Source organism: Octopus sinensis, linkage group LG12 (assembly GCF_006345805.1).
Source record: "Octopus sinensis linkage group LG12, ASM634580v1, whole genome shotgun sequence".
Lineage (NCBI taxonomy): Eukaryota > Metazoa > Mollusca > Cephalopoda > Octopoda > Octopodidae > Octopus > Octopus sinensis.
The window spans coordinates 51,849,938-51,863,421 of record NC_043008.1 but is presented as its reverse complement, the minus strand read 5'-3'; the positions used below and the strand labels follow the sequence as shown (position 1 = coordinate 51,863,421).

Below are 13,484 nucleotides of genomic sequence, written 5' to 3'. Positions count from 1 at the left end.
ATTGTCATGGAGCAAAATTGGGCCATCTCTGTTCACTAGTCTGGGTTGCTTCTTTTTCAAATTCTTATGCATACAATTAATTTCCTGGCAATACGATGTTGCTGTTACTGTTTTTCCTTGTTACAAAAATGAATAATGCACAACTCCTTTTGCTGACCACTAACTTTTTAGGGTGCAATGGTGGGTTTGGGTAGTATTTAGGTGACTCTCCTGCATCTAATCACTGTCCTGTTCTCCTGCTGTAGTCAAAGAGTATCCATCTCTCATCACAAGTAATGATTTGATGCAAAAATGGTCTTTTCCAGTCAAGAAAGCTATAAGGAGCACACTTTGAGGCATCTGTTTTTAATGAATATCGTTCAGTTGATGTGGAACAAACCTATCTGTTTTCCTGACTTTTCCAATTTTTTACAGGTGTCCAAAGACTATTGTGTGAGATGTTTGGAGTTCTGATGAAAGTTTTTGAACCTTTGTTCTTGGATTTTATTCAACCAAAGCATTTAATGCATCATGCCAAATAACTGATTTTAACCTGCCCCATGGTTTTATTTTCAAAGCTATTGTTTCCTGAACGAGAGCTTTGAAACCATCTTTGAACAGTTCTGATGTCAACAAAACCATTACCAAAGGCCTGCTCGATATTCTGTAGAGTGTCTGCGGCAGAGTGACCCAGTTTGTACTCATACAAGAAAATCACTCAACATAGTTTGATTGTTATCATTTTCATAAGGTCTGTGGGTATGAATTTTGTATACTAATATTGTTGGGTAAGAAAAAGAGTTAAGACTAAATGCAAGGTATACATAATTGAGTTTTTAAATGACTGAAATAAGAAGTAATTAAAAATGCAACATTTCATATATATATATATATATGCAGCCACAATTGGAGTTTGCATCACCAGTCTGGAACCCCTATCCTGGAAACTGTTCAGAGACATGCAACCAAGTAAATACCCTCCATCAGGCATCTACCATAGTCTGAATGCCTTGCTTTCCTGGTCATAGATACATTGAAGCTCTGACATCTGGCAACTGACTTGGTAAACACCCATAAAATTATTAACCATTGTGCCAACAACCACATTGAGCACCTTTTTGGGCTCCATGTGTCTAACACATGTAGGCATGCCTACAAAGTCAGAAAACAGCACAGCTTCCATGACTTTCAGAAACATTTTTTCACACTCAGAGTTGCTGAAGCATGGAACAGACTACCTGCACCAGTTGTTAGTTGCTGAGACATTGCATCCTTTAAAACTTCCATGCTTCCTGAAATTCGCCAACACTCCATATGCATGCACACGTGTATATCATGACTCATACACTGTTCACTTTCTTGACTTTTGTACATAATTCTATGTACTCTACATGCAACTTTCATGAGCTGTAGTTCACCTGTGCATTACATACAATAATTTCATCATCATCATCATCATCATCACCACTACCATCATCATATGTGTGTGTGAATGTATGCATGCATATATGCATGTATGTATAAACACAAAAAATACACTTCAGATGTTATTGCATAGATACACTACTTCTTTCTTCTCCCATCCAGCAGGCTACATACCATCTTACACTCCTGTACCACACTTTCTTCTGATCATCTCTACTGTGCCTCAAACTACTAAATTCTACACTCCACATTCAACCCAATGCCATGCACAAGAATTCTCTCCTCTCCCATATTTATCTTCAAGGCTTGAATCTAGAGACTTTCAAACTAATCCTCACAGACACCAACCCCACCAATTTGAGCAGGTCTATAATGGTAATGGGTACATCTTTTCACCTTCAACTGAATATAATAACCAAAGATAACATGATAGAAGTGTGTTTCTAAGGTTACAAACAGTTCAGCAAGTGCTATAGAACATACTTAATGCATACATACATACATATACATAATATATACACATATACATAAATATATATATATGTATATATATTTATACACACACACACACACACACAGATACATATATATAATTAATCAATAAGTTTTAAAATACAGTAGTATGAATTACATTGAAGATTAAATTGAGCCAGTTAGATTAGTATGACTGATGACATAAATATATACATACATACATACATACGTATATATATATATATATATATATATATATATATATATATTAATAAATGAAATAAAACATATGCATATATATAAACATATATGTACGTACCTACCTCTACATGTACATATACACGCATATATGAGTACAGGACACCAAAGGGACGTCGAACACAAAGAGAAACAAAAACATAGACACAAACCAAAGGAACAGGACATTTTTTTTAAAAACAACAAAAAATGGAGTACAGGACAATTAACACAACGAAAAAACCCCTTCTTCAGTCGCTAAGGTTTCATCTACTCTACGTTTCGAAGGATAAAAGCGATATATATATAATATATATATATTATATATATATATATATACATACATATATACATCTCTCTCTCTCTCTCCCTATATATATATATATTATATATATATATATTATATATATATATATATACATATATACATCTCTCTCTCTCCCTATATATATATATATATATATATGTAACAAACTGAAGAAAAGAAATCCTTCAAAGGGGTGTTAAACATCAATTCAACTGGTACTTCAGTTGGATACCATGTAAATATTGGTATAATTCAATTGTAAAGAAAAATTAAATATAGAGATATTCTATTGACAATCAAATAATTTATTTGTATTACAATATTACATTAAATACTATGAATATTATATATAACATAACATAATATATAAATAATTATAAAAACCATAAAAGGCCAACAAATTGTTTCAACTTATATATTTTTTTCTGACACACAGTTCCATTAGATATATATATAGTCACTCCAGGGTATATGGTTCAGAAAAGACGAAATTCCGTGCATCAGTTGTTAGTTGCCCAACACATTGCATCCTTTAAAACCTCCATGCTTCCTGAAATTCGCCAACACTACACCTGATATCCTGCCTCCATATGCATGCACACATGTATATCATGACTCATACACTTTTCACTTTCCTGACTTTTGTACATAATTCTATGTACTGTACATGCACATTTGATGAGTTGTAGTTCCCCTGTGCACTATATATGTATATATATGTATATGTTGAGCGTTAAACTCAGTCGGGAAGCCTGAATCCAGTATGGACCATAATAGAGTATAGGGTATATTTATATTTTTGAGATGATGTATGTGGTTGGCGAGTGTTGTAGATTAACTATGTTTATCATATCTAAAAGAATGGAGGTGAGTAGCATATTGTTGCTTAAAATTTTTGGTTGATCTTATGGGGTTTTCCATTTAATCAGGATTTAAAAAATCGATAAACCGATTCCTTATAGGACTTCACACTAAAATTGGTTACACCCCATTTTCAACCATAATGTCTACTAATTTTGATGTATTTTGTTCAAACTTGATGCCAGCATTACTTAGGACTCATGGGATCTTTGAATGCTTTAAGTTCTCCAAAAACGAAAAAAACAAAACAAAACAAAACAATCGAAAAGTGGAAAATTCGATAAACCAATTCCTTATGGGATTTCTCAATCAAATTATCTGCAAAATTTCAGCCAAAAGTTTACCAATTTCAACAGATTTCACTCAGATTTGACATCAATGTTACTTAGTTTGCTTTGAAATCAAGAGCTTGATTAGCTTAATAATCCTAACTTAATCCCGAGCAAAGCCGGGCTATACTGCTAGCATATATATGTATGTGTGTATATATATAAATATATATATATATATATATATATATATATATATATAAATATAATATTTTACTTTGAATTTTGACATTTATAGGCATTTTTATGGACCACATTCAATATTTGCAGTTTTTCACTGTTCATGGGTGCTCTAGGAACATAACCCCCACAAAAACCAGTAGACTACTGTATATATATCATCATCATCATCATTTAGCGTCCGCTTTCCATGCTAGCATGGGTTGGACGGGTCAACTGGGGTCTGTGAAGCTGGAAGGCTTTGTCAGGCCCAGTCAGATCTGGCAGTGTTTCTACGGCTGGATGCCCTTCCTAACGCCAACCACTCCGCAAGTGTAGTGGGTGTTTTTTACGTGCCACCTGCACAGGTGCCAGACAGAGCTGGCGAACGGCCACGAACGGATGGTGCTTTTACGTGTCACCGGCACGGGGCCAGGCAATGCTGGCAACAGACATGAACGGATGGTGCTTTTACGTGCCACCGACACGGGGCCAGACAGAGCTGGCAAACGGCCACGAACGGATGGTGCTTTTACGTGTCACTGGCACGGGGGCCAGCCGAGGCTGGCAACGGACGCGAACGGAATATATATATATATATATATATTATAGAGAGAGAGAGAGAGGGAGAGAGCAAGAGAGAGAGAGCAAGTGAGAGTTACAAACATGCACATACACACAATCATCATCCTCATCATCATCATTGATGAAATAATCATATGTCTGTTGCAGGTTGAAACTGTTCAGTTGAATTAACTGAAATCAAAACTCTGTCACCTAGAAAAATGGCTTCATGCAAGAGAGAGAAAGAGAGAGATATGCATCATTTAACTTGGAGATCTTTTCCTGATCAATAAATAATCAAGTCACCTGCAGTCTACCATGGATCAATAGTCTGTCAAAGACCGAAGATAGTACTCTCTCATCTATCAAGAACATTGGTTTCACCGAAGAGAAGAGACTTCCCTGCAGAAATTTGCAGCCTCTAATTACAAACTTCATAACTATTTTTACCAATTATTATATTATCATATATATGCATTTCTGAAATCAATTGAGTGTGTATGTATGTATGTATGTATATATATATATATGCCTGTGCACGCATGTGTGTGTGTATTTATACATACAGGGGTTAGACAGTATAATGGAAACACCTAGCATGATAATTTTGAAATATCTATAAAACCATCAAAAGCTTGTTTATTTTGGTTTTTTGATTTATTATTAGTGTTGCTTAATATGTTTTGCTAAAATACTGTTTCATTTCAGATATCAACAGAAAAAGGTAATAAAAATTCATTAAAATTACAGATCTATCAGACTTTCAAAGAGGTACTCATATGGCAGGTGCTAGCATAATGAAAACAGCTGAAATGTTTGGTGAATCAAGAAGTACTGTCTCGAAAGTAATGACAGCCTTTGAGAAAGAGAGAAAAACCTCCTTATTGAAACAAATCTCCAGAAGGAAATAAAAACTTTCAGATAGGGACCATCGAACTCTTACGCAAATTGTTACAAAGGATCACAAAAGTACAGCTCCCAAAATTACTGCAGAGCTTAATGACCACCTTGAGAACCCAGTTTCTACAAAAACTGCTCGCCAGGAGCTGCACATAGCCGGATTTCATGGGAGGGCTGCAATCAGAAAACCACTACTTTCAAAAATATACATTGCAAAGTGTTTAGAGTAGAGTGAAAACCCACAGAAATGGTCCCTAGAATAGTGGAAGAATGTTATTTTCTTGGACAAGTCATCCTTTACCTTATTTTTGACCACTGGCCAAGTATACATGTGGAGACAACCAAAAGAAGTGTTTGACCCAGACTACTTCTTCCAACTGTTAAACATGGAGGAGAATCTGTGATGATTTGAGGGTGGGGGTTATATCTTGGAAATCCGTCGGCCCAGTAATTTCCCGTCATGGCAGAATTAATAGTCAAGACTATTTAAGCATTTTATCAGATTAAATTCATCCTATGGTTGCTGAACTGCTTCCGGAGGGGAACGGAATCTCTCAGGATGATAATGCACCAATTCACACAGCTAAAGTTGTTACTGAATGGCACGAGGAACATTCCAGTGAAGTTGAACATCTTATCTGGCCACCACAGACCAAAGATCTCAATATCATTGAACATTTATGGTGCATTTTAGAAAAAACAAGTAAGGAATTGATATCCTCCACCATCATCACTACAAGAACTAGAGACTGTCTTAGCTGAAGAATGAACAAAAATTCCTTTGGAAACAATTCAAACTTAGTATGAGTTCATACTGCATAAAATTCAAGCTGTAATTACTGCCAAAGGCAGTCCTACTCTATATTAAAATGAATTTGTTTGAAATTTTAAGGTGTTTCCATTATTTTGTCCAATCCCTGTATATAGATATTTGTAAAAATGTCTATTTGATGAGCATTGTTGTTCATATCTTTCCTGATGGGATTGATGCACGTATTTTGAATGCATCTATTGAAACATATGTAGAAGATATGAAGATATAAATGTTTTAATAAACGATATTTTAATGAACAATACCCCACCCACCATATTCATTGGACATTGCCCCATCTGATTATCATTTATTCTGCGGTCTTCAAAATCATTTGGACAGAAAAAATATGAATTGTGTATATGAGGTCAGAACAGTACTGGAGGAGTATCTTTTGTCATGGACAAATGAATTTTGGAAGTGAGACCTTACAAGTCTACAAGATAGATGGAAGAGCAGTGTAGAAAATGAAGGAAAGTATGTTTCAGATTAAAAAAGAACTTTATCTTAGTTTTGAAAAATAGAAGTATAAAAAAAACACATTATTTATGGGATGAGCCAATATGTATAATATATATGTGGCACAGGCATGACTGTGTGGTAAGAAGCTTGCTTCCCAACCACATGGTTCTGGGTTCAGTCCCATTGTGTTCATTGCTCCTGTACATCTACTGCACAAGAAAGCTATCTTCCTGGTTAATCTTCCTTTGATGTTGCTGCACCTCTTATGTGTCCATAGCTTACACTGGGTACATCTTATCGAGTTTCTACTTACACCTTTTCTACAGATCGAGCAAGGCCATCTACCTGAAGGGGTGTGTGATGTGTTCACCTTCCTACTTACTGGAACTTTGGTCTTTGCAACATTGACTCTAAGGCTCTTCAATTCTAAACCTTGCTTCCACACCTGAAATTTATTTTCCAGTTCTGGTAGTGATTCTATGAGGGCCAGGTCATCAGCATAGAGGAGCTCCCAGGGTTGAATTCCTTTGTTATTGCCTGGAGGACTATGATGAATAAGGGGGGGTTGAGGGCTGATCGTTGGTGGACCTCTACTTCTACCCAGAATTCTTCACTATACTCATTGCCAACCCTAACCTTACTAATGGCATCTCTGTATAGGGCCTGTACAGCCCTTATTAACCATTTATCAATCCCCAGTTTCTGCATCGCCCACCAGATAAGGGATTGGGTGACCCTGTCAAAGGCTTTCTCCAAGTCCACAAAAGCCAAGTATAGGGGTTTATCTTTGGCTAGGTATTTCTCCTGCAGTTGCCATACCAGGAATATAACATCAGTGGTGCTTCTACCTGGCACAAAACCAAACTGCATCTCATCTAAGCAGACTCTCTCCTTAATTAGTTGGGCTATGACCCTCTCCGTGATCTTCATCACCTGATTCAGCAGTATGATATCCCTGTAGTTATTTCTATCTAGAGCATCACCTTTACCCTTGCAGCAGTTGACTATGATGCTATGCCAGTCATTGGGTATGACTCCATTATGAAGTACCTGGTTTACAATACGTTTGACTACGCCATAGCTCACACCACCAGATGTTTTAAGCATCTCAGCAGTGATTCCTGATGGGCCAAGGGGCTTTTCCTGGCTTCATACCCTTAATTACTTTATCTCCCAGGGTGCTGTCAGTTTGGATAGCTAGTCCCTCGACTGGGTAAACATTTGGCAGGCTCTCCTCCTCCCATTCACTCTCCACATTCAGCAGTCTTTCATAATGGCTTCTCCAAGCCTCTTTCTTTTCTGAATCATTAAAAACCAAGTGCACCATCATCCATGCAGACACATTTCTCTCCTGTGACATCACAATTTTTCTCACACACTGTCTTGCAATCTGAAATACCTCAGTTCTTTCGTCCTCACATCACTGGACATTGGCAAACTTCTTTTCTGATTCTCCCTTGGCTATGTATACCTGGCACCCAGCCTCTCTTCTGGCTATCTGGTACAGTTCCCTGCTATCCCCACTATTTCAGGCTTTCAACGCCTGTTTCTTTGTTGTAATGGCTTTGTCTACTGTATTATTCCACCACCACGTTACTCTAGGTCTGGAAGGGACTTTGCACCATCCGCAGACTTGGTCTATGGCACTCAGTAAGCTGTCTTGTAGGAATTTCCAGCTACCCTGCATGTCAAAGGTCTGTAACTCCTCCTCCATCTCATCAAATTTCTTGATGAGGATATCCCTAAATCTCTGACCACGTGAAGGGTTCTTTAGCTTCCAAATCCTTCTTTTCTGGACTGGTCTGCTTCTTGGCATCCTTCTGGCCTCGAGTCTAAAGTCACTAATGACTAGTCTATGCTGGGTGGGTACATTCTTCACCCGGGAAGGTCTTTGTATTTAAGAGCAACCCTGCATCCCACTGTCTGGTGAGGATGAAATCAATCTGGCTAGCAGAGTCCCCTGAATGATAGGTTATCAGTTAGCTGTCTGGCTTCCTGAAGTTAGTGTTGCAGATTAAACGGTTACATGCATCACAGAACTCTAATAGTCTAGTTCCCCCCTTCGTTTTGGGAACCAATACCATGGTCCCCATGTACACCAGTGAAGATACCGGATATGTGTGTGTGTGTGTATCTTTGTATCAGTGTGTCCCCCAGTACTGCTTGACAACCAGTGTTGGTGTGTTTATGCAACCATAACATAGCAGTTTGGCAAAAAATACAGATAGAATAAGTACCAGGCTTAACAAAACAAAAGAACTGGGGATCAAATCATTCAACTAAAAGTTCTTCAAGGCAGTGCTTCAGCATGGTTGCAGTCTAATGGCTGAAAACAAGTAAAAGATAAAAGGTATATACCGATAAATTTATATATCTGCATACATACAAGTACACAGACACACACACTTTTATATATATACATATACATACATATATATGGCATTAGGAAGGGCATCCAGCTGTAGAAACACTGCTAGATCAGACTGGAGCCTGATGCAGCCTCCTGGCTTCCCAGACCCCGGTCGAACCGTCCAACCCATGCTAGCACGGAAAACGGACGTTAAACGATGATGATGATGATGATATATATATATATTATACATACATTTATATATCTTCATATATAAATATATCAGTGGCAGCTCGTATATAAAATTAATAGGTGTGCAGCTTCAGAAAATTTTTAGCTGTTGTTTTAACATTGTGTAAAAGGAAACAAACATAAAAAGAAAATTTATACATAAACTTGATCGGTTCTCGTCTTAGCTACTGTTGGGTAGTGTGTTAAATTTGTTCAATGAACACTGCTGCGAATTCCCCCTTGTTTTTCAAAAATCTCCCCTCAATCACAAAATAAGAGGGGGAAATCTGCCCTATTTTTCAAATCCTGGCAGCAACTCTGAAGCTGGAAGTAGGATAATAATCCATTTCTACACTTCATCATATTCAAGAATATAAACACATTTTAAAGCACAACATAGCCAAAAAGAAACACTACCTTTTACTGGCACTGTGTGAACAACAGTGCTCCTTCTCCCTAGCATGAAGCTTCCTATCTTGGACATGTGAGCATGCGCACAACAGCCAAACACCATGTTGCTGGAACTGTGAAGTGCACAGTTCTATACAAAGATTTTTGTAATTTTATTCATAAACTAGGGGATGGCTATATATACCCTCACTTGTTAATATGCACTTGTCTAACCAACTAGAAATAAATTCCATCAAACCACATCCTACTGTCTGAAGAAAAAGAATGACACACTTGCTGATTTTGATTATAGTTCTGCTCAACCAGAGCTGTTCTAGGACTAAAAACAATCACAATGTCCACTCAATATCTGCCATCTCTAAATCCCTTCCTGCAGCCTTCAACATGCAACTATTTATGAGGAACATTAACTGTATTGATCTCACTAACCTCAGAGGACCTGCAAATGTGATGGTACAGCCCCTATGTGTAACCTGAACCCATTGGTACCAAATTTCTTTTGAGACACACTGCCTTACCTTCAATTAATTTGAAAACAATAAAGAATTTAGTAAAATAAATTTTGTTATCATTAGGGTAGTGTTTGGAGCAGAAATTGACATGAAATTTTGATAGATTTCAGTTTAGATCATTTTAAAACAGGAACTTTGTATCCCAGAACCAGTTGCAATCTCAAATAAAGTAGAGAACATATATGCTGATAGTATATTACATTATTTAACCCTTTGTTACAGTCTTTGAAGAATTTAGTAAAATTGTTTTGGCATTATTAAAGTGGTGTTTGAAACACAAAATGACATGAAATTTTGATGGGAGATTTTAATTAGGATCATTTCAAAACAGGCTATAAATATCACAGTACCAGGGGCAATCTTAGTTTGATACTAAGAGTTCTAAAAAATTTTCTCAGGTAAATAAATTTCCAATGACTTCAGCATTTAATACCATATTTCTGTTGGAATAAATTGTCTTTGTTTCAATTAATTTTGAAAATAATGAAGAATTTAATAAAATACTTTTGCTATCATTAAGTTGATACTTGGAACATAAATTAACATGAAATTTTGAGAGAAGGTTTTAATTTAGTTTCTATCATAGAATCAGGATTGGTGGTCTGAGATGGGTCGGTATCAAAGGGGTAATTGAAACTCTTAAGCTGAATCAGTGTGAGTTGTGTGGCCTTTTGAATTAAAGGTACAATCTATATGAAAGGCTGCTAAACAGTTTTATGGGTTGGGGCTGTGATAAAGATACCTGCCCAAGATGTCACAAAGTAGGATTGAAAGTAAAAAAGTTATTGAGAGCGTTAGAGTTGTAACTGTTATTATAGTTTAAGAAATGCTATCTAGATACATGGTTAAGTTGGTTAGTGTTTGGATCATGTTCAGAACGTCACGAGTTCAATTTCTGGACTGAGCAGCATGTTGACTCCTTGAGCAAGGCACTTCATTTCACATTGACCCAGCCTACTCAACTGAGTGTTGGTGCAGCTCTCTCTCTCTCTCTCTCTTGATAGTAGTCACATCCTGGTGTGTCACTAGATCAAAGAGCAGCATAGTCTATTTTCACTCATGATTGATAACGAATGTGAGAAAAAAAAAAAATGCACGCTCGCGAACGGAGGTGAGGGCTCGGAACATTCACGATGCGAATTTTCCGAGTCCTGTCCCCCACCCCCATTTTTTTTTATATTCGTTTAGAGCAAGTTGTTTTACACCTATTACACTACTTTTTTCTTCTTTTTTTCTGGTCAAACAAACAAACTCCTTGGTTATAAAGAAAACTTCTTAACCCAAACAGTCTGCGCTTAGAAGCACTACTTCCATGGCTGAAATTCCAGTAAACATACACACGTAACGTGCACATATGTATATAGACACATATAATAGAAATGCTTGAAATAGTAACAGTAATAATGATATATAAACATGCATATATTTCTTCGTATCTGCCTATATATGTTTAGAAAATAAATTACAAGGCTAATATATTTTACTGCCGAACACACTAGCAGTAAAATTTACGATATAAATATATATATATGTGTGTGTGTGTTTGTTTGTTTCAACCACCGCTTGACAACCGGTGGTATTTTGTTTACGTCCCAGTAACATAGCGATTCGGTAAAGCAAACCAATAGAATTAGTTCCCGACTTTCAAAAATAAGTAGTGGAAGCGATTTGTTCAACTAAACTCTTCGAGGTGATGATGCCCTATGACGACCGCAGTCTAACGAGTGGGGGGAAAAAAAAAAGCTAGAGATACGCAAGACACACCAGGTTATTGCAGAGTTACCAGAGTTACCGTTTCCTGAGTGCGAATCGCAATTAGCGTCAAACATTTAAATTGAGGACTAAGATAACGCTTAATTTTGATCATCTCTTTCCGTGACATTATGCTTTTAATACACCAACTGAGAAAGTAGGAGAACAATATTCCACTCGAAAATATTAGAAAAGTCACCAAAATGCGACGGAAGCAAATAAAGCAACATATGACTATAAAATAATCAAAAAATATTTTTATGTCTGCATACACACATGTAATTACAGTAATATTTATCTTATGGACATCCTTTTGGTGAAAATAATTTACCTGTTACATCATAGGAGACAACTATGTGTCCAATCTAGTTAGCAATATATACTGAATATGAGAAGTTTAGTTCAAAATTTATATATATATATATATATATATATATATATATATATATATATATATATACACACACGCACAAAAAGAGGCTACCAATATCCTACAACAGTTTTCTTTTCTCTTTCAGTCTTGTAAAGTTGAAATAACAATTTCTGTTCAATTTTTTCTACAGCTGCCAGAGTCAACACAAGAGTTTCATGCTTCAACATACTGTAAACATTAAGTCCATAAACAGGCATTAGGTTGAAGTGATCTAATTTGTTCAAAGCCAGAGAAATATTCCGCGGCATAAAATCTGTATCGTCGATAAAAAGACCAGAAAATCCCCAAAACCTAGAAGCAAACAAACTTTCAACATAGTCAGGTTCATCTGTGGGAATTTCTAGGGAATCGACAATGTGTAAATCATTTTGAGCCAACTTAACACTCAAAGCAGATCTCAAACCTAAAACTCGTTCGTGGGTTGGTAGCATATAAAAAAAGCTTTCAGGCCCGCGTGGCCCATGAGCTCGTCCACCTCTCAGCCAAATCGGAGATCTGTTGCTACCATGTCTAGCTTTACCTAAACCTTTCTGTGGCCACGGCTTTCTGCCTCCTCCTCGCATCTCCGCACGTGTTGGTTCCCAATCATACCGAATAAGTTTGTATTTATTCTGCCACCTTATATTCGAGTGAATAATATCCAAACGAGGAAATGTAGCGAATATATCAGGATGGAGATCAACTATTCCGAGTTTCTCGTTATCAATGGTATTTAGAGATTCAAGCCACGTTTGCACACCTTCTTTGGATTTGTTGGGGTGATTCAGCTGACGATTCGTCATCAAGGGTAAAGGTCCGCGAGTCTGGACGTGGGGTGATGGGTCCGTAGATTCTTCTGTAGTGGGAAGTGTGTCGCTGAAATGCTTTCTCGAAGAGGAAAAGGAACACGACTGTGTTAAAATAAAACCAAATCTATCAACGTTACGTATATTTCCAATAAAAATCCTTAAAGAAAACATGCTTAAATCTCGCGATCTTCCAAACCAGTAACAAATGTCCTTCAATTGTTTCCCCTGAATAACAATTCATAAATTATCTCCCTTCCCAAAACCGGTGACGGAAGTACATAAGTCTCTTTATAAATTATTGCTACTTAAAAACTAGAACAGTAAAGATTTATTTATAATATAAATAAAGAATTTTAAATCTTGATATAGATTCTATATCAAAAACGAATAAGAGTTATTTGAGAGCAAAAGGATAACGGTAAAGTTGTTGGATCTGTAAGTAAACAAAAACTACAGCGTATAAGATACGACTTGCTATATTTATCCAACTTACAAATAA

At 36.6% G+C, this 13,484-nt stretch overlaps 1 protein-coding gene across 1 annotated transcript; it reads right to left on the bottom strand.

The window, feature by feature from the left end:
* Positions 1-12,031: 12,031 nt before the first annotated feature.
* On the bottom strand, positions 12,032-13,226 carry LOC115217998 (39S ribosomal protein L4, mitochondrial). The gene has a single exon (XM_029787742.2). The coding sequence runs from the start codon at positions 13,154-13,156 to the stop codon at positions 12,245-12,247; it is 912 nt and encodes a 303-aa protein (XP_029643602.1). The 5' UTR covers positions 13,157-13,226; the 3' UTR covers positions 12,032-12,244.
* Between the last annotated feature and the right edge of the window lie 258 nt (positions 13,227-13,484).

Bases quoted from the DNA above. Each gene is read 5' to 3' on its own strand.
- LOC115217998 (XM_029787742.2), bottom strand. From the start codon at position 13,156: ATGTTTTCTTTAAGGATTTTTATTGGAAATATACGTAACGTTGATAGA.